Source organism: Salmo salar, chromosome ssa28 (assembly GCF_905237065.1).
Source record: "Salmo salar chromosome ssa28, Ssal_v3.1, whole genome shotgun sequence".
NCBI classification, from domain to species: domain Eukaryota; kingdom Metazoa; phylum Chordata; class Actinopteri; order Salmoniformes; family Salmonidae; genus Salmo; species Salmo salar.
Window position 1 is genome coordinate 3,986,011 of NC_059469.1, and position 23,225 is coordinate 4,009,235.

The window sequence follows — 23,225 nt, forward strand, 5'->3', positions numbered from 1 at the left end:
AAATAAATAATTCTAAAAAACAAACTGGCTTTATTTCCAAATGAGTAAAATTGTCTCACCCCATGTTCAAGAATGGCCTTTTTCTCGCTCATTTTACATTATTTGAAAATGAAATAATCTCCAAATATAGTTCTTTTTTTTTTAAACAAATCGATTATTATTCATTTAGAATTATATAAAAGCATGGGGACTGGTCTTGATACAGTTGAAGTCAGAAGTTTACATAAACTGAGTTTAAATATATTTGGCTAAGGTGTTTCACAATTCTTGACATTTAATCCTAGTAACAATTCCCTGTTTTTGGTCAGTTAGGATCAGCACTTTATTTTAAGAATGTGAAATGTCAGAATAATAGAAAAGAGGTGATTTATTTCAGCTTTTATTTCTTTCATCACATTCCCAGTGGGTCAGAAGTTTACATACACTCAATTAGTATTTGGTAGCCTTTAAATTGTTTAACTTGGGTCAAACATTTCAGGTAGCCTTCCACAAGCTTCCCACAATAATTTGGGTGAATTTTGGCCCATTCCTCCTGACAGAGCTGGTGTAACTGAGTCAGGTTTGTAGGCCTACTTGCTCGCACACGCTTTTTCAGTTCTCTCCACACATTTTCTATAGGATTGAGGTCAGGGCTTTGTGATGGCCACTCCAATACCATGACTTTGTTGTCCTTAAGCCACTTTGTCACAACTTTGGAAGTATGCTTGTGGTCATTGTCCATTTGGTGACCCATTTGCGACCAAGCTTTAACTTCCTCACTGATGTCTTGAGATGTTGCTTCAACATATCCACGTAATTTTCCTTCCTAATGATGGTCAAACAGTTCTATTTTTGTTTCGTCAGACCAGAGGACATTTCTCCAAAAAGTACGATCTTTGTCCCCATGTGCAGTTGCAAACCGTAGTCTGGCTTTTTTATTGCGGTTTTGGAGCTGTGGGTTCTTCCTTGCTGAACGGCCTTTCAGGTTATGTCGATATAGGACTCGTTTTACTGTGGATATAGATACTTTTTGTACCTCTTGCCTCCAGCATCTTCACAACTTTGCTGTTGTTCTGGGATTGATTTGCATTTTTTGCACCAAAATAAGTTATTATTATTATTTTTTTCCACCTTTTATTTAACCAGGTAGGCTAGTTGAGAACAAGTTCTCATTTGCAACTGCGACCTTGCCAAGATAAAGCATAGCAAATCGACACATACAACACAGAGTTACACATGGTATAAACAAAACATACAGTCAATAATACATAATACATTTATCTCTAGGAGACAGAACGCGTCTCCTTCCTGAGCGGTATGACGGCTGTGTGGTCCCATGGTGTTGATACTTGCATACTATTGTTTGTACAAATGAACGTGGTACCTTCAGGCGTTTGGAAATTGCTCCCAATGATGAACCAGACTGGTGGAGGTCTACAATTTGTTTTCTGAGGTCTTGGCTGGTTTCTTTTGATTTTCCCATGGTGTCAAGCGAAGAGGCACTGAGTTTAAAGGTAGGCTTTGAAATACATCTACAGGTACACCTCCAATTGACTCAAATGATGTCAATTATATATACAGACATGTGCCCCCTTCCGGTACCGGAGGTACTATGAAGGAATAAGTGATGTTGATGACTCAGAACCATGTCTAAACCCATTGCCTGAAGAGAGTCGGCTGGTGACCAATCCTGTTCTTGCCATGAGTTATATCCTCAGCTATTGCTTACTCTAGAGTAAGCGGCATAATGCCACCGTTGAGATAGAAACCCACAAGCAACACACTCCTGTCAGCAGCCTTTGCTTCTTATTATTTCTCTGCTTGCCCCTAGTATGGCTGAGTCCAAACTCGAAGTCCTCCGGTCCTGACTTCAGAGTCTTGAAAGGCTATTTTCATATTGTCGGCATGATGCGTTGATAATGAAGTAGACTGGGCTTTTGCTGGTTGGTTCTCCTCCGTGTCTTTCTCACTCAAACACCCACAGTCATATCCACACGCATCCCCCGAGCACCGGCCCCTTCCATTACATCTGTTGAATTTTCAAATCCAATCAAGGAGAGGTCTCAACACCCCAGGAAGAAAAAACATTTCAGAGAACCAATCAATGCATCCGCTTAATTTCTGAGCGAATATTGCAATAACAAATGGCCTCCTTTCCAGACCAGCTGGTCACAGCTCTTCCTTGCTGTGTGGTCATGTGGGTCGCGTCAGCAAGGCTAGCTCTTCCCTAGTAAGGTGGAATTAATGTCTTTAATCAAGCTATTGGGAAGTAGTGCGTTGTTGGATGTTGTGGGGCTTTGTGGATGTTCCTTTTGATCTGAACAGTACACACACACACAGGGCTCTGTGCTGACATTTTTTACAATACATTTTGGAGCACAATGCTCCCAAATTAAAATTCCAGGTAGCACAGTAAAATATTTAGTAGCGTATGCGACCAAAATGGTAGCACTGTAGAGCCCTTAAAACACACGCACACTCACACTCCCTGCTGGATCAGGAGGAATGAGGAAAGTGCCAGGGCCTATAGGGATGTGTTTGTGACGTATTCCAGAGGACGTGTGTTTGTGTGTTAGTTGCGTGTCTGTGTACAAGTTAAATCAACATTTCCATGCGTGAACAGAGAAATCTCTAGCTAAGGTCTTACTGTCCACTCAAAATTCATCACTCAACGGAAACCTTTCACTAACTTACAGTTTCAGATACAGCTCTCCAAGTTGTATGTCTTTAGCAAGATTTCTTCAGGCCTATTTGGATTTTGGAGGCAGTGTTTAGTTTTTGTCCTCTGTCCCTTTTTGTTATTTGTGTTACTGCATAACATTCATGCCAAATGTTGATGAGGCAATGGGGGTCACCTTTATCATTGCACAACATCCCTATTCCAAAAGAGTGAGATCTCCCGAGGACTTTCTCTGTTGACTTTTTGATTTTGAGGCCAACTGAACTTCCCCACTCCGAGCAGAAGCCGACTGCACACAGCAAATAATAATGCCTGCTAACTGTTCCTTCCTTTTTGCTTCGCCCTCAGGTGATGTTGGCGGCGTCCTATTGGTCGTTGCTGGCGCCGGCCATAGACATGGCAGAGGACTCGGGAAAGTATGGCTCGTTTGCGTTCGTCCCTGTGGCGGTGGGCTTCGCCCTGGGCGCGGCCTTCGTCTACCTGGCTGACCTCATGATGCCTGCTCTGGTGAGTCCTGCTGGGGCTGCAGCCTCCCGGACATGAACCTAATTCACACATACAGTACATACCACTCTGTCATGTCAAACACAATAGCCGAAGAGGTTGGCCTCTATACATTGTTTGCCCATACACCACAGGTAATATCAATCAATCAATCAATAGCACAATTCTTACAACCAATGCAATTTACAATTTAAAGTGCTTGACAAATAAAATGTAGGTCTACCTGTTGGAAATTACATAAAGGCGGGAAAAGAAATCAGGACAGGATGAGGGTTGGAGAGAGGGATAGAGGGTAAGTTATAAGCCACACTTATATGCTGGCCTTGTTATTATTGACAGTAGTGACGTGAGAGAGGGGTTTGAATGCAATTAAGTGTAATCACTTCTATTAAAGGTTTTCTGCTTCACTATGTCACATCAACATCCTATTTTTACATGGCAGCAGATGCTCCCATTTAGATGGAAAATTAGGTTATATGATATTGTTACATACAATGGTTTCCATTCTGTACTAGCGCAGTGGACCATCACTGGTAAATGTATCAAAAAGGTAAGTAGGATGGTGCAATGAGGCTAATCTTGGTTTAGGTTACATTTGCAGTTGGTGGTCAATTGATGTACTGTCAGCTAAACTGAAAAGTAGGCTATTCCTTTAAACATCATCCTAACACCCTACATACATCCTTTCACAGCGATTACAGGCTTTAACACAAATCATTACGGCTGTCCCCACCATCCTCTTCCTCCTCTCGCTCCATCTCTCTCCCACTACATCTCCTGCTCCTCTCCCCTTGTTTCCCCAGTGATGACAGTGGGAGGACGGAGCAGAGTGGAATCGGGGGGGGAGACGCAGGGGTCTTGGCTGTGGGCTGGGGTGACCCTCTGGGGGGTCGGACCGGGCTGTTTGGACAGCTGCTGGTGTCACTTTTACTGGCTCCTGGGCAAACACTGGGCCCTGAATGATAGCAGGAGAGAGGGGGAGTGCAGAACGGTGGCGGAGGCAGTGCCAGCCTGGCGGCAGCAGCACCCAAGTCCGTCGACCCCCCCCCCCCATTCTGACCCCCCTCAACCTGGCGATGAGGCTGCCCTGTTCCTGGAAATCTCTGTATCTGCATCACTCTCTCTTTCTCTTCCCTATCAACACTACTGTTTCCCCAGTCCCGGTCTTTTGTGCGCCAGTAGGGTTTCTAGGATAAGGGAAAACAAACGTCAGGTGGTTGGGTGACTGTGGAGCAAGCTGTTGCAGGATTAAGTGTCATAGGACCATGAATTGTATCTCCGTATGTGGGAGCAAGGGCTTTGTCAGGGAGGATGATACTGACTTAACTGGACCTGGTCAAACACTTTAGGCCTATATCTTTTTCTTGTGTCTTTTCTATACTACCTGTCTTGCACATTTGCTCTCCTCTGCCTTGATCTGCTCACCTCTGCTGTCCTCTTCTTTCTAAAAGAACATCCTTCTTGATTTGACTAACCTATGCAGGCAGTTGGGTTGACTGGATTTTGTATATTAGCATTTTGAATGTTACACACATCTGTGCAATAAGCACACTAATTACCACACCTCTGGTGGTATCCATGGCAGCCACAGCTATGCACAAGGTACAAGTCGGGTAACAGGATGTTGCCCCACGCAATGGGAGTGTTGCATCATGGGAGATAACATTAGCTCCCATCCATAGCTTCCTGTGGCACACAGCCAAGGGCGAAATGTAACAATGCCAACATGTTCAGCCCCCCTCACACAGATGACGTTTTCTGTGTTTGCCATCTCTCGGGTGCCTGTCTCTTTAAAATGAATGGTCAGAATGTTTAGTCCAAGTCATTGTGGCCCAGATTTACTATAGTGCCCTGTTGATCACTGTGAGTGTTCACTTTCAGAATATTTATACAACAGCTTTTGATTAATGCCTGTCACTACACCTACAGACCACGGAATGCCTCTCTTTTCCCTTGCAACACTTTCTCTGGCCATTATTTCAAAGGAGAATTTACATCTAAACCAACTTACCAGTAGCCTGGGTACCACTTTCTTTAGCTAACCCACTCCATGGCATGTGCCAAAGAGATCCTGCCAACCAAAGCTGGGTCTGAGGAGTGGTTTGGCGTAGCAGCTAGCTCTAGCTGCTAGCTAGCTGCCCATCAAGCTAGCAGTGTTTTCTTGAGGGCTTGAATGCAGCCTGCAACGCAGTTAGCCATTGTGGCTGGGACTGCGGATTGTCATGGGCTTGTGGTTGTCTAGATCCCTGCTGTTTGTTGTTTTCAATCTTTCCCTGCGACCTGCCCTGTCTGGAACTGCGAGGAGTAACAGCGCAACCTTTGTTGCTTTCATGACAAGACCAAAACTGGCGTGAGTTCCATTGAGGACAGTAGTGTCTCTCTATCACAGGTGAAGGATCTTCTAAACGAACAAAAATAGTTATGCCAGCAGTTGTTACAACAAAAAAATTGCTTCAAGTGTTTTGTTTAATACTGGTAGAGTTAACTAATAACAGAGAGGTCCAGGACCTGAAGATCAGTTAGCACCCTCCCTCCCAAAAGATGAGAGCCAAGCCTATGGGTTTGTAGCTTCAACCCCGCAGCACACACACACTTACACACACCAACTAATAAATTAACTGCTGAATGTATATTTTTTTCACTTGCTTTGTTTGCTCTTTTCCATAAGCTACCCAGGAAAGGGCTGAAAATGGCTACTCATTCCAGGGTTTTTCTATATTTATACTATTTTCTACATTATAGAATAATAGTGAAGACATCACAGCTATTAAATAACACATGGAATCATGTAATAACCAAAAAGGTGTTAAACAAATCAAAATGTAAGATTCTTCAAAGTAGCCACCCTTTGCCTTGATGACAGCTTTGGCATTCTCTCAACCAGCTTCATGAGGTAGTCACCTGGAATGCATTTCAATTAACAGGTGTGCCTTGTTAAAAGTTGTGGAATTTTATTCCTTAATGCGTTTGAGCCAATCAGTTGTGTTGTAACAAGGTGGGGTTGGTATACAGAAGATAGCCCTATTTGGTAAAATACCAAGTCCATTTGGGGCGGCAGGTAGCGTAGTGGTTAGAGCGTTGGGCCAGCAACCGAAAGGTTGCTAGATCGAATCCCCGAGCTGACATGGTAAAAATCTGTCGTTCTGCCCCTGAACAAGGCAGTTAACTGTTCCTAGGCCGTCATTGAAAATAAGAATTTGTTCTTAACTGTCTTGCCTTAAATAAAGGTTAAACAAATAAATAAAATCATGGAAAGAACAGCTCAAATAAGCAAATTAAGACAATCTGGAAATTTCAAGGACTTTTGAAAGTTTCAAGTGCAGTAGCAAAAACCATCAAGCGCTATGATGAATCTGGCTCTCATGAAACTGCCACAGGAAAGGAAGACCCAGAGGATACGTTCATCAAATCAAATGTATTTATATAGCCCTTCTTACATCAGCTGATATCTCAAAGTGCTGTACAGAAACCCAGCCTAAAACCCAAAACAGCAAGTAATGCAGGTGTAGAAGCACGGTGGCTAGGAAAAACTCCCTAGAAAGGCCAAAACCTAGAGGAACCAGGCTATGAGGGGTGGCCAGTCCTCTTCTGGCTGTGCCGTGTGGAGATTATAACAAAACATGGCCAAGATGTTCAAATGTTCATAAATGACCAGCATGGTCAATAATAATAATCACAGTAGTTGTTCGAGGGTGCAACAAGTCAGCACCTCAAGAGTAAATGTCAGTTGGCTTTTCATAGCCGATCATTGAGAGTATCTCTACCGCTCCTGCTATAGAGTTGAAAACAGCAGGTCTGGGACAGGTAGCATGTCCGGTGAACAGGTCAGGGTTCCATAGCCGCAGGCAGAACAGTTGAAACTGGAGCAGCAGCACGGCCAGGTGGACTGGGGACAGCAAGGAGTCATCATGCCAGGTAGTCCTGAGGCATGGTCCTAGGGCTCAGGTCCTCCGAGAGAGAAAGAAAGAGAATTAGAGAGAGCATACCTAATTCACACAGAACACCGGATAAGACAGGAGACATACTCCAGATATAACAGACTGGCCCTAGCCCCCCGACACAAACTACTGCAGCATAACTACTGGAGGCTGAGACGGGAGGGGTCAGGAGACACTGTGGCCCCGATGATACCCCCGGACAGGGCCAAACAGGCAGGATATAACCCCACCCACTTTGCCAAAGCACAGCCCCCACACCACTAGAGGGATATCTTCAATCACCAACTTATCATCCTGAGACAAGGCCGAGTATAGCCCACAAAGATCTCCGCCACGGCACAACCCACGTCAGTGACTCAACCCACTCAAGTGACGCACCCCTCCTAGGGATGGCATGGAAGAACACCAGTAAGCCAGTGACTCAGCCCCTCATTAGAGTTACCAGCCTTAGAAATTGCAGCCCAAATAAATGCTTCAGAGTTCAAGTAACAGACACATTTCAACATCAACTGTTCAGAGGAGACTGTGTGAATCAGGACTTCATGGTTGAATTGCTGCAAAGAAACCACTACTAAAGGACACCAATAAGAATAAGAGACTTGCTTGGGCCAAGAAATACGAGCAATGGACATAAGACCGGTGGAAATCTGTCCTTTAGTCTGATGAGTCCAAATTTGATATTTATGGTTCCAACCGCCTTGTCTTTGTGAGACGCAGAGTAGGTGAACGGATGATCTCAGCATGTGTGGTTCCCACCGTGAAGCATGGAGGTGTGATGGTATGGGGGTGCTTTGCTGGTGACACTGTCAGTGATTTATTTTGAATTAAAGGCGCACTTAACCAGCATGGCTACCACAGCATTCTGCAGCGATACGCCATCCCATCTGGTTTGCGCTTCTTGGGACTACAATTTGTTTTTCAACAGGACAATGACCCAAAACACCTCCAGGCTGTGTAAGGGCTATTTGACCAAGAAGGAGAGTGATGGAGTGCTGCATCAGATGACCTGGCCTCAACAATCCCCCTACCTCAACCAAATTGAGATGGTTTGGGATGAGTTGGACTGCAAAGTCAAGGAAAAGCAGCCAACAAGTTCTCCGCGTCTGTGGGAACTCCTTCAAGACTGTAGGAAAAGCATTCCAGGTGAAGCTGGTTGAGAGAAGGCCAAGAGTGTGCAAAGCTGGCATCAATGCAAAGGGTGGCTACTTTTAAGAATCTCAAATGTAAAATATATTTTGATTTGTTTAACACTTTTTTGGTTAATACATGATTCTATATGTGTTATTTTGTAGTTTTGATATCTTCACCTTTATTCTACAATGTAGAAAATAGTAAAAATAAAGAACCCTGGAATGAGTAGGTGTGTTCAAACTTTTGTCTGGTCCCCAAAAATATATGGGGGATTGGAAATTATTTAGTCAATTACATTGATGGAAGCAAACATCTATCTGCAGTGTTAAAGGTGATTTACCCCGTAAAAATGTTTTAAATAAATATATCCACTACAGTAACAAGATCATCCACATGTATTGATCACATTTTTTATAATACTGTAGAACCTTGTTCAAAAGCTGCGTCCGTACCCATTGGATGCAGTGATCACAATATAGTGGCTATATCCAGGAATGCCAAAGTTCCAGAAGCTTGGCCTAAAATGGTGTATAAGAGATCATACAAAATATTTTGCTGTGACTCTTAAGTGGATGATGTTATGAATATTTGTTGGTCTGATGTGATTAATAAGGAGCATCCAGACGCTGCACTTGATGAATTTAGGAAATTACTTCTTTCAATTATTGATAAACATGCACCTGTTAAGAAATGGACTGTTAGAACTGTTAAGGCTCCATGGATCGATGAGTAATTTAAAAACTGTATGGTTGAAAGAGATGGGGCAAAAGGAATGGCTCACTTACTGAAAATATATATCTTTTTTGACTAAACTCAACAAAATGAAGAAGAAACTGAATTATCAAGCCAAGGTCAATTGTATGAAAACTTTGTAGTACTTTAATTGAAATTATGGGTAGAAAGACAAATTCAACTCCATCTTTCATCGAATCAGATGGCTTATTAATCACAAAAATTTGATGATGCCAGTTATTTTAATGATTTCTTCATTGGCATGGTGGGAAAACTTAGGCAGGAAATGCCAACAACGAACAGTGAGCCATCGTACTCATGCTTAAATATACTAATAATGAAAGAAAACCTTTGCATGTTTGAATTTTGCAAAGTTAGTGTGGGAGAGGTGGAAAAATGATCATCAGTCAATAATGACAAACCTCCTGGCATTGACAACTTAGATGGAAAGCTACTGAGGATGGTAGATAACTCTATAGCCACTCCAATCTGTCATATCTTTAGTCTGTGCCTAGAGGAAAGTCTTTGTCCTCAGGCCTGGAGGAAAACCAAAGTCATTCCGTTGCCCAAGAGTGGTAAGGCGGCAGACCTAATTGTTGGAAAAAATTGTCTTTGACTAAATACAATGCTACAGTACTTTCCGTAAACAAATTAATAATGGACTTTCAGCATGCTTATAGAGAAGGGCACTCAACATGTACTGCACTGACACAAATGACAGATGATTGATTGATTGATTGATTGAAAGACATTGATGGTAAGACGGTTGTGGGAGCTGTACTGTTAGATTTCAGTGCAACCTTTGATATTATTGACCATAACCCGTTGTTGAGAAAACGTATGTGTTTTGGCTTTTCAACCTCAGCTCTGAATCCTTGATATAGCTATCTATCTAATGGTACTCAGAGTTTTCATTACTGGAAGCTTCTGTAATGTCAAACATGCAAAATGTGATGTACCACAGGGCAGCTCTCTAGGCCCTCTACTCTTTTCTATTTTTACCATTGACCTGCCACTGGCATTAAACAAAGAATGTGTGTCCATGTATGCTTATGATTCAACCATATACGCATCAGCAACCACAGCTAATGAAGTCTTTGAAACTCTTAACAAAGCGTTGCAGTCTGTTTTGGAATGGATGGCCAGTAATGAACTGGTCCTGAACATCTCTAAAACTAAGAGCATTGTATTTGATACAAATGATTCCCTATGTTCTTGACCTCAGCTGAATCTGGTAATGAATGGTGTGGCTGTTGAAGAAGTTGAGGAGACTTAATTACTTGGTGTTACCTTAGATTGTAAACTGTCATGGTCAAAACATATCGATTCAATGGTTGTAAAGATAGGGAGAGGTCTGTCCGTAATAAAGAGATTTTTCTACACCCACACAAGTCCTGCAGGCTATAGTTTTGTCTTATCTTGATTATTGTTCAATCGTGTGGTCGAGTTCTGCAAGGAAATACCTAGTTAAGCTGCAGCTGGCCCAGAACAGAGCTGTATGTCTTGCTCTTCATTGTAATCGGAGGGCTAATATAAATACTACTGCATCCCTTCTTTTTTTATAAGGAACATTGTGTTGAGAGTTCAAAATTGTTTACATAGTCGACTTACACAGGTCTGTCACACACTCTTACCACGAATGCCACAGTCCCCAAAATCAAGATAGCGTACAGTAATATATAGAGCCATTATTGCATGGAACTTCCATCTCATATTGCTCAAATGAACAAACCTGGTTTAAAAAAACAGACAAAGTAACACCTCATGGCACAACGTCTCTCCCCTATTTGACCTATATAGTTGCCTTTTTTATTGAAGTAGTTCTGTTCTTGTCTATTAATGTTCTGTATTGTTATATTTCATGTTTTGTGTGGACCCCAGGAAGAGTAGCTGCTGTTTTCGCAACAGTTAATGGGGATCCTAATAAAATACCAAATATGCTGGCCTATGGAGTTCCTTGGGAAACCCAACTACCGAAACATGCAGTGACGGGATTCATAAATAAATTATCTGGGCACCCGGAAGGACTGATCTCTATAATATTTAAACAACTATTGGAAAGCTCATTCTGAGCTAGCCATTTAAAAAGTATGGTGCACAGATCTAATTGAATCCCTTTAATTGGAACAGAATATGGAACATCTGATTTTGGCATCCCGAAATCTGAACCACCAACTGTTCACAGACTGTAAATTAACACCAAGGAAATGTTTTACGATAAAATGGGCCCCAACTTGAAACTGTTAACTGTGTCCCCTAAATCAGGGAGATATGTTCCTTCATATGATGTGGGAGTGCCCTGTGTCATGTCTTCCTAACGTGAAATAGTTTCCAATCGTTCTGATTGTGTTGTGATTTTGATGTCTCGTTGTAAAATTTGTCACAGCGTGAAATTGTTCCCAGTTCAATAATTGCACATGCGTCTCTTTAAGTGGATGGCTGAGCTAGTGCGGATGATTCTCACACCCTCCCTCGCCCTTGATTCAGCTATATACAAGTCGGAAGTTTGCATACCTTAGCCAAATACATTTAAACTCAGTTTTTCACAATTCCTGACATTTAATCATATTAAAAAACCCTGTCTTAGGTCAGTTAGGATCACCACTTTATTTTAAGAATGTGAAATGTCAGAATAATAGTAGAGAGCATGATTTATTTCAGCTTTTATTTCTTTCATCACATTCCCAGTGGGTCAGAAGTTTACATACACTCAATTAGTATTTGGTAGCATTGCCTTTAAATTGTTTAATTACATCTAGACGTTCCGCTAGCGGAACGCCTCACCAATATCCAGTGGCGTGGCGGGGCGCGAATTACAAATACCTCAAAAATGCAAAAACTAACATTTTTCAAACATATGACTATTTTACACCATTTTAAAGACAAGACTCTCCTTTATTTAACCACATTGTCTGATTTCAAAAAGGCTTTACAACGAAAGCAAAACATTAGATTATGTCAGCAGAGTACCCAGCCAGAAATAATCAGACACCCACTTTTCAAGCTAGCATATAATGTCACAAAAACCAAAACCACAGCTAAATGCAGCACAAACCTTTGATGCTTCATCAGATGACACTCCTAGGACATTATGTTATACAATACATGCATGTTTTGTTCAATCAAGTTCATATTTATATCAAAAACCAGCTTTTTACATTAGCATGTGACGTTCAAAACTAGCATACCCACCGAAAACTTCCGGTGATTTTACTAAATTACTCACGATAAACGGATGTTTACCTTGGTCACAGGGGATGGGCCATTACCATTGTGACGTCGGCGCCCATGGGTACTCTCCCTTTTCGAAACGTTTTGAAAGACAATGCAACCGTCCCAATGGAATATTATTGAAGCCCTGGTTGAAAAAGCCCCTAAAGATTTATGTTATACAACGTTTGACATGTTTGAACGAACTTAAATATATATTTTTTGCTCATTCCTGACGACAAGTCAGACGCACACGGTATATTTTCACTAGCATTCGGAGCGCGCTAACACTATTGGGACATAAATTATTAACTTTTTTGAACAAAACTACATTTGTTATGGACCTAGGATTCCTAGAAGTGCCTTCTGATAAAGATAATCAAAGGTAAGGTATTATTTACCATAGTATTTTTGATGGTTGATCGTTCCAAGTTGGCTCCAACATGTATAGCCTAGACTTTTCTTCTGGGCATACCACGTCGTTTATTGCAAAGTGTGATTTCCCAGTAAAGTTATTTTTAAATCTGGCAAAGAGATGGCATTCAAGACATGTTAATCTATAAGTCTTTGAATGACAATATTACATTTTAACAATGTTTTCGAATAGTAATTTTGTAAATTGTAGCGCTAATTCATCCGGAAGCATTTGACGGAAAAGATTTTCTGAACGTCATGCGCCGACGTAAAATGCTGTTTTTATATATAAATATGAACTTTATCGAACAAAAAATGCATGTGTTGTGTAACATGATGTCCTAGGAGTGTCATCTGATGAAGGTTGTCAAAGGTTAGTGCTGCATTTAGCTGTGTTTTGGGTATTTGTGATGCATGCTAGTTGCTTTGAAAATGGCTGTGTGATTATTTCTGGCTGGGTACTCTGCTGACATAATCTAATGTTTTGCTTTTGCTGTAAAGCCTTTTTGAAATCGGACAATGTGGTTCGATTCAGGGGAGGTGTATCTATAAAACGGTGTAAAATAGTCATATGTTTGAGAAATTTAAGTTAGAGCATTTATGAGGTTTTGCATTTAGCGCGACGCGATTCCACTGGCTGTTGATTAGGGAGTCGTCACATGCACGCGCGCACCAGTGTCATTGTTCTCAGATCGACCACTCTCCAAAACCCCTACTGTTTTTCACCCAGGGACTGCAGAGTTATCATTCCACGTTCTGGCGCCTTCTGAGAGCCAATGGGAGCCTTAGAAAATGTCACGTTACAGCAGAGATCCTGTATTTTCGATAAAGAGGCTACAGAAGGCCAAGAAATGGTCAGACAGGGCACTTCCCATATAGAATCTTCTCAGGTTTTGGCCTGCCATATGAGTTCTGTTATACTCACAGACACCATTCAAACAGTTTTAGAAACTTTAGGGTGTTTTCTATCCAAATCTACTAATTATATGCATATTCTGGGCAGGAGTAATAACCAGATTAAATCGGGTACGTTTTTTTTTATCCGGCCGTGAAAATACTGCCCCCTATCCTAAACAGGTTAACTTGGGTGAATGTTGGCCCATTCCTCCTGACAGAGCTGGTTTAACTGAGTCAGGTTTGTAGGCCTCCTTGCTTGCACACGCTATTCCAGTTCTGCCCACAATTTTTCTATAGGATTGAGGTCAGGGCTTTGTGATGGCCACTCCAATACCTTGACTTTGTTGTCCTTAAGCCATTTTGCCACAACTTAGGAAGTATGCTTGTGATCATTGTCCATTTGGTGACCCATTTGCGACCAAGCTTTAATTTCCTGACTGATGTCTTGAGATGTTGCTTCAATTTATCGACATCATTTTCCATCCTCATGATGCCATCTTTTTTGTGAAGTGCACCAGTCCCCCCCAGCAGCGAAGCACCCCCACAACATGATGCTGCCACTCCCGTGCTTCACTTGTCGGGATGGTGTTCTTCGGCTTGCAAGGCTCCCCCTTTTTCCTCCAAACATAACGATGGTCATTATGGCCAAACAGTTATATTTTTGTTTCATCAGACCAGAGGACATTTCTCCAAAAAGTACGATCTTTGTCCCCATGTGCAGTTGCAAACCATAGTCTGTTTTTTCTTTTTATGGTGGTTTTGGAGCAGTGGCTTCTTTCTTGTTGGGCGGCCTTTCAGGTTATGTCGATATAGGACTCGTTTTACTGTGGATATAGATACTTTCGTACCTGTTTCCTCCAGCATCTTCACAAGGTCCTTTACTGTTGTTCTGGGAGTGATTTGCACTTTTTGCACCAAAGTACGTCAATCTCTAGACAACAGAACGCATCTCCTTCCTGAGCGGTATGATGGCTGCGTGGTCCCATGGTGTTTATACTTGCGTACTATTGTTTGTACAGATGAATGTGGTAACTTCAGGCGTTTGGAAATTGCTCCCAATGAAGAACTAGACTTGTGAAGGTCTACAGTGTTTTTTTCTGAGGTCTTGTCTAATTTCTTTAGATTTTCCCATGATGTCAAGCAAGGAGGCACTGAGTTTGAAGGTAGGCCTTGAAATACATCCACAAGTACACCTCCAATAGACTCAAATGATGTCAATTCGCCTATCATAAGCTTCTAAAGCCATGAACTCATTTTCTGGAGTTTTCCAAGCTGTTTAAAGGCAGTCAACTTAGTGTATGTGATCTTCTGACCCACTAGAATTGCGATACAGTTGTCATGACTGTCCTGATCAGGTCAGGTTACAGGAGACCACAATCCTACAGGGTCTCTCTCAACCCCCAACAGAGGAGGAGAGATCTAGGGGTATGAGGATGTGGGGGTTTTATGACCCCTCAAGCCCAGGATAAATCTTAAAACACAGAGAAATTCCTTTGTCCTCACTATGGAGAACTGGCCTCAGAACATTAAACATGCAAAAAAGGGACTTTGGAACAATGGTTTCTGTCAGCCACAATGGTGGTCATGACGAGAGATGAAATTTGAAAATATGAAAATGTTTTGTTTTATTATTAAAGGTTAACGGATGACGTTATTATGAAAACATTGTACCTTTAAGAGTTTTCCTAGTATATGCCTGATGTTTATACATTGTACGTTGTGTGGAAAATATCCAAATCAAAGAGAATGTTTTGGTAAAGATGAGATGTGAAGTTAGTGTCTAAAATTGGATTTGAGTAAAATCTAGGCCTTGTCCCTTAACTTGGTACGCCCAGAGAATTGCCCTAAAGGCGGTTACGCCCACTTCTGACCCGAGGGAATAAGACATGTGACTGAAGAATGAACTGTAGACTAAAAGAGACCCCAAGCTGCAGCGAAGGTCTAAATGGTCAACGAACCCCAAAACGCAACACAAAGTTTGAAGATAAAGAAATATTTTTCTACCCAAGCTACGGATAAGTAGCTGTGTCTAAGCGGGTGAATTCAAGCCGAACCACCTAGCCTCCACTCTTCATCGAATCATGGTATCTACGCTATTTCATTCATATGCTGTGATCTCTGAGCTACAGAGCTGTCTGTCCTCAGACGACACCACAGAGAAAAGGGAAGAAATCAGACCACCAAGCCAAGAAGGACACTGACATCGTGAGGACAATCAGAGAGTTGCGTCAGAGCAGTGCGCCCTTGAGAAGCCTAAACGAGCCACGCGGGACGCCCCTCTTAGATCTCCAACACGTAATTACATCATTATATTCTGACCCATAAGAGCGGCAGTTCGGGGCAAGGCTAGGTTTAAATAAGCATAGCTGACAAATGAACCCAAATGTATATTTCTCTCGTGTACTTTCTTTGTTTCTCTCTCTTTTAAATCCCCATTTTGGGTAACACGCGCCATAGTGTGTTGGCCCGTTATACTAAGTCCTAATCAATAGCCTAGACTGTGTTTTGTGTATGTGTATTTTTATCATAATTTTAGCTTGCTAGTAAATAAATAATCAACTAAGATTGGTGTGGTAAACTCATTGGTGTAGCCCGGGTTCGTGCAGATTCCCGGATTATGCCATGTTCAGACATGAGACTAGAGGTTGATTAATTTAGCGACTGTGGTAAAATCGATATTCTGATATTCTTTGAGTTAATTTGGGAAATAGAAACTCAATAAAACAAATTTTCCCATGGTGCCCCAGGTTAATGAGTTAAGGGACGCTAGCGTGCCACCTGTGGTGCACCCTATCAACAGCAGGTGCATTTCAAGAGCGGCAAATTTGAAACCAAATAAATGTCAAAATTCAAATTTTTCAAACATACAACTATCTTACACTCTTTGAAAGATAAACATCTCCTTAATCTAACCACGTTGTCCGATTTCAAAAAGGTTTTACGGCGAAAGCATAAAGTTAGATTATGTTAGGAGAGTACATTGACAATAGCTCTGTGTAATGTTTTGTCAATTCAAAGACAGGCGTCACCAAAACCATAAAACCAGCTAAAATGATGCACTAACCTTTAACAATCTCCATCAGATGACACTCCTAGGACATTATGTTAGACAATAAATGCATTTTTAGTTCTATCAAGTTCATATTTATATCCAAAAACAGCGGTTTACTATGGCGTTGATGTTCAGGAAATCGTTTCCCTCCAATAACCGGCAGTCAAGTCAGCACCACAAATTAAATAATTAAAATTAGAAAACATTGGTAAAATATTATATTGTCATTTAAAGAATTATAGATTTACATCTCTTGAACGCAATCAACTTGCCAGATTTAAAAATAACCTTACTGGGAAATCACACTTTGCAATAATCTGAGCACTGCGCCCAGAAAAATACGCTTTGCTATACAGACAAACGGCCATGTTGGAGAGATCTAAAATCGAAAATACAATGTAAATAATCCATTACCTTTGATTCTCTTCATCAGATGTCACTTCCAGGAATCCCAGGTCCATAACGAATGTAGTTTTGTTCAAAAAAGCTCATCATTTATGTCCAAAAAGCTCCGTGTTCTTAGCACATGATCTAAGCCAGCCGGACTTCTCGTCATGAACGAGGGGAAAAAATATATTTACGTTCGTTCAAACATGTCAAACGTTGTATAGCATAAATCATTAGTGCCTTTTTTAACCAGAACATGAATAATATTCAAGGTGGACGAATGCATTCTCTTTTATAACGTATTGGAACGAGGGTACCCAACATGAACTCGCGCGCCAGAGTCTAATCGGCCATCACCGTTCCAAAGCTCTTGTTCGGTCAGATCTCACAGTAAAAGACTCAAAACACTTTGTAAAGGCTGGTGACATCTAGTGGAAGCAATAGGAAGTGCCAAAACATGAGTCAACCCCTGTGTGTTTCAATGGCATAGGCTTAAAGGTAATTCAACACATCAGGTATCCACTTCCTTTCAGAAAATGTCTCAGGGTTTTGCCTGCCAAATGAGTTCTGTTATACTCACAGACACCATTCAAACAGTTTTAGAAACTTTAGGGTGTTTTCTATCCATATATAATAAGTATATGCATATTCTAGTTACTGGGTAGGATTAGTAACCAGATTAAATCGGGTACGTTTTTTTATCCAGCCGTGAAAATACTGCCCCCTAGCCCCAACAGGTTAATAATTGCTTGATTCATTTAATCACGCAATTATAAACAGTTAATCATTCGATGAGCAACAATCGTCACATTAACTAATACAACGTCACGACACAGTGAAATAATCTGTCTGTAAACAATTGTTGGAAAAATTACTTGTCATGCACAGAGAAGATGTCCTAACCGACTTGCCAAAACTATAGCAAATTTGTGGAGTAGTTGAAAAACGAGTTTTAATGACTCCAACCTAAGTGTATGTAAACTTCTGACTTCAACTGTAACTAACTAACGAAACGCAGGGTGTCTGGTTGTTGTGGGGGGAGGACATGGGAGATTGGGGGGAATCGGGACGGGTGGGAGGGGGACTTGTAAGCAACCTCGGTTGCTGGGTGGGGTGGGAGGCATGCTTTCTTTGGGTTGGGGCGTAGAGGGGTCACTCAAAAAAGTTGTCTGCTCACGTCTAAATTCTCAAACGAAGTACATAGCTACAGCAATGCCAAGAGCAAAATGTCTTAGTTTAGAATTTAAGCCTGAAAATACAAAAACTTGTTTTTTGACTATTATAAATTCTAATTCTATTTTAGAGGCTCCACATGTTGTCATGAAAATACAAATGTTATTTCCACCAACCAATAGCAACTCTGCCTTAAGTCCAACACATATTGAAAGTTGAGAATGCTGAAAGGCCAGTCTCTTTGGCAATGACAAAGAGTGGAATCTTAGCTAAAGAGACTGGTAATTCAGACTAACTCACCAGTTTAGATAAAGGTGAGTAATTAAGATCTGAAAAAAAAACAAGCAATTTGTGGATCCATATTCACAAACATGTCATTGCTCTGGTGGGCCCTAGTATTACATCATACATGGCTGGTATGGCCATTAGGCCCATAACAAACAGCCTTATGTTCTGAAATGCCAAGGCTCTGGGCTTGGCTTAGTGGACCTTATTCAGATCAGATGGTGGTGCTCAGCTCTGCAGGACTCCTGGTGAACTAACTTGGCTACATTAAATTTAAGATAAACTCTAACGTTAGCTAGCTAAGCAATAGGCAGTCAGACAGTGGCAATGACAGATTGAAACTGGTATCAACAAAATGTGATTCACTCTATCCCATAAGACATGACATTGCTAACTTGGCATCATTTGGCTAATACTTTTAATTAGTAAGTTAGACACTCACTGGACAACTTTGGTAGGTAGTTAGCTAGATAGCTTGGTTTACATTTTCCAACAGATGTTTCTAATCCCCCTGATTGGTCATCAATGGTTATTGGTCTTGGAACTTGTTGCCACAGGTTTGCCACAGATACAAATTGAATCCTGAGAGAATTTCTGCCAGAAAAAACCTCTGTCCAACTGTTTTACACTAGTGGAAATAAATGTTATTGTTGCCAAAGGTTTGCTGCAAATTTACCACTAGTGGCAAACGTTTGCAAACTTTTGGCATCATTTTGTGGCACACTATTTAGTTTGCAGAAAATTTGCCACAAACTTGCGGGAAGTTTGCAGCAACAAATTATTTTTTGTAAGGGTTTATTCATTCCGTCAAATGGTGAAAATGTCTGTGACACAGACCATTTCCTATTTGAGACACTTTTGCTTGTCAAAGTTAAGACATTGAAAAAACTGCAACACTTGTCAAAAAAAGTAGGGAACTTGTCTGTTGGCCCTGCATTAATGACCATAAATGGTTAAAGAAAATTGTGATGAATAAAAACATATACCAATTTCAATTAAGGATTCAAAACTTCTAATTTTTCAAATGAAATTATTATACAAAATTCTTGCTACAATAGAATGTTATTTATATATATATATATACACTTAAACAACACTTCCTAGATCTGAATGAAAGAAATAATCTTATTAAATACTTTTTTCTTTACATAGTTGAATGTGCTGACAACAAAATCACACAAAAATAATCAATGGAAATCCAATTTATCAACCCACGGAGGTCTGGATTTGGAGTCACACTCAAAATTAAAGTGGAAAACCACACTACAGGCTGATCCAACTTTGATGTAATGTCCTTAAAACAAGTCAAAATGAGGCTCAGTAGTGTGTGTGGCCTCCACGTGCCTGTATGACCTTCCTACAACGCCTGGGCATGCTCCTGATGAGGTGGCGGATGGTCTCCTGAGGGATCTCCTCCCAACCTGGACTAAAGCATCCGCCAACTCCTGGACAGTCTGTGCTGCAACGTGGCGTTGGTGGATGGAGCGAGACATGATGTCCCAGATGTGCTCAATTGGATTCAGGTCTGGGGAACGGGCGGGCCAGTCCATAGCATCAATGCCTTCCTCTTGCAGGAACTGCTGACACACTCCAGCCACATGAGGTCTAGCATTGTCTTGCATTAGGAGGAACCTAGGGCCAACCGCACCAGCAAATGGTCTCACAAGGGGTCTGAGGATCTCATCTCGGTACCTAATGGCAGTCAAGCTACCTCTGGCGAGCACATGGAGGGCTGTGCGGCCCCCCAAAGAAATGCCACCCCACACCATGACTGACCCACCGCCAAACCGGTCATGCTGGAGGATGTTGCAGGCAGCAGAACGTTCTCCACGGCGTCTCCAGACTCTGTCACGTGTGCTCAGTGTGAACCTGCTTCATCTGTGAAGAGCACATGGCGCCAGTGGCGAATTTGCCAATCTTGGTGTTCTCTGGCAAATGCCAAACGTCCTGCACGGTGTTGGGCTGTAAGCACAACCCCCACCTGTGGACGTCAGGCCCTCATACCACCCTCATGGAGTCTGTTTCTGACCGTTTGAGCAGACACATGCACATTTGTGGCCTGCTGGAGGTCATTTTGCAGGGCTCTGGCAGTGCTCCTCCTTGCACAAAGGCGGAGGTAGCGGTCCTGCTGCTGGGTTGTTGCCCTCCTACGGCCTCCTCCACGTCTCCTGATGTACTGGCCTGTCTCCTGGTAGCGCCTCCATGCTCTGGACACTACGCTGACAGACACAGCAAACCTTCTTGCCACAGCTCGCATTGATGTGCCATCCTGGATGAGCTGCACTACCTGAGCCACTTGTGTGGGTTGTAGACTCCGTCTCATGCTACCACTAGAGTGAAAGCACCGCCAGCATTCAAAAGTGACCAAAACATCAGCCAGGAAGCATAAGAACTGAGAAGTGGTCTGTGGTCACCACCTGCCGAACCACTCATTTATTGGGGGTGTCTTGCTAATTGCCTATAATTTCCACCTGTTGTCTATTCCATTTGCACAACAGCATGTGAAATTTATTGTCAATCAGTGTTGCTTCCTAAGTGGACAGTTTGATTTCACAGAAGTGTGATTGACTTGGAGTTACATTGTGTTGTTTAAGTGTTCCCTTTATTTTTTTGAGCAGTATATATATGTGTATGTGTGTGTGTGTGTGTATATATATATATATATATATATATATATATATATATACACACACATACAGTTGAAGTAGGAAGTTTACATTCACTTAGGTTGTTGTCATTAAAATTTGTTTTTCAACCACTCCACAAATTTCTTGTTAACAAACTATAGTTTTGGCAAGTCGGTTAGGACATCTACTTTGTGCATGACACAAGTCATTTTTCCAACAGTTGTTTACAGACAGATTATTTCACTTAGAATTCACTGTATCACATTTCCAGTGGGTCAGTAGTTTACGTACACTAAGTTGACTGGGCCTTTAAACAGCTTGAACAGTTCCAGAAAATGATTTCATGGCTTTAGAAGCTTCTGATAAGCTAATTGACATCATTTGAGTCAATTGGAGGTGTACCTGTGGATGTATTTCAAGGCCTACCTTAAAACTCAGTGCCTCTTTACTTGACATCATGGGAAAATCTAAAGAAATTAGCCAAGACCTCAGAAATAAATTGTAGACCTGGTTCATCCTTGGGAGCAATTTCCAAACGCCTGTACAAACAATACACAAGTATAAACACCATGGGACCACGCAGCCATCATACCGCTCAGGAAGGAGATGCGTTCTGTCTCCTAGAGATGAACGTACTTTGGTGGGAAAAGTGCAAATCAATCCCAGAACAACAGCAAAGGACCTTGTGAAGATGCTGGAGGAAACAGGTACAAAAGTATCTATATCCACAGTAAAGCGAGTCCTCTATCGACATAACCTGAAAGGCCGCTCAGCAAGGAAGAAGCCACTGCTCCAAAACTGCCATAAAAAATCCAGACTACAGTTTGCAACTGCACATGGGAACAAAGATCATACTTTTTGGAGAAATGGCCTCTGGTCTGATGAAACAAAAATAGAGCTGTTTGGCCATAATGACCATTGTTATGTTTGGAGGAAAAGGGGGGAGGCTTGCAAGCCGAAGAACACCATCCCAACCTTGATGCACGGGGGTGGCTGCATCATGTTGTGTGGGTGCTTTTCTGCAGGAGGGACTGGTGCACTTCACAAAAAAGATGGCAACATGAGGCAGGAAAATGATGTGGATATATTGAAGCAACATCTCAAGACATCAGTCAGGAAGTTAAAGCTTTGTCTCAAATGGGTCTTCCAAATGGACAATGACCCCAAGCATACTTCCAAAGGTGTGGCAAAATGGCTTAAGGACAAGAAAGTCAAGGTATTGGAGTGGCCATCACAAAGCCCTGACCTCAATCTCATAGAAAATTTGGGGGCAGAACTGGAAAAGTGTGTGTGAGCAAGGAGGCCTACAAGTCTGACTCAATTACACCAGCTATGTCAGGAGGAATGGGCCTAAATTCACCCAACTTATTGTGGGAAGCTTGTGGAGGTCTACCCGAAACGTTTTACCCAAGTTAAACAATTTAAAGGCAATGCTACCAAATACTAATTGAGTGTATGTAAACGTCTGACCCACTGTGAATGTGATGAAATAAATCATTCTCTCTACTATTATTCTGACTTAACATTCTTATAATAAAGTGGTAATCCGAACTGACCTAAGACAGGGGATTTTTACTGGGGTTAAATGTCAGGAAATGTAAAAAACTGAGTTTAAATGTATTTTGCTAAGGTGTATGTAAACTTCCGACTTCAACTGTATATGGATATATATATATATATATTTACCCCCAAAATATGGGGGATTGGAAGTGCTGATTACATCAATGTAATTGTCTGCATCAATCTATCCACAATATTAAAGCTTATCCACCCCTTAAAAAAATACAATATTTAACGCTTGTCCCAAATGACCTCATTACTATTTCTCTGCACTTCGTCTCGGCCAAGTCTTCTGCTTTCCACTTTTGACTTCCCCTGTACTTCCCGACGGCTAATAACACACCCATCTAACTTAGAGGCAGGGCTGTCTTAAAAAATGCATGTCAGAAAATGTATGTTTGAAAGGAGGAGAGGAACACCTCATTAACCTCCCCTCTTTCCTTGTCACACCATCAGATTTCCGCTGGAACTGGACTCTGTTCCCCCTCTTCTCTCTTGTGGCTAGCAATTATGCTAATTTGCCTTCAAGGCTCCACAACTAGTGGGGTGTAACTTATGCCTGGCGACATTTGAATTTGTCACCTTTTAGAAAGATTCTTGTACTTTCTACTTGGTATCTGTTGATAATTGGTCAAGTTCTCATTTGACTTTCCAGT

At 41.6% G+C, this 23,225-nt stretch overlaps 1 protein-coding gene across 4 annotated transcripts in view; it reads left to right on the plus strand.

The window, feature by feature from the left end:
• s39ab (Zinc transporter SLC39A11) overlaps nt 1-23,225 on the plus strand; it is a 140,947-nt gene that overhangs the window by 7,185 nt on the left and 110,537 nt on the right. For all 4 annotated transcript variants that reach the window (XM_014178910.2, XM_014178909.2, XM_014178912.2 and 1 more), the window contains 1 exon segment: nt 3,008-3,166. In XM_014178910.2, coding sequence (XP_014034385.1) covers nt 3,008-3,166 — 159 coding nt within the window.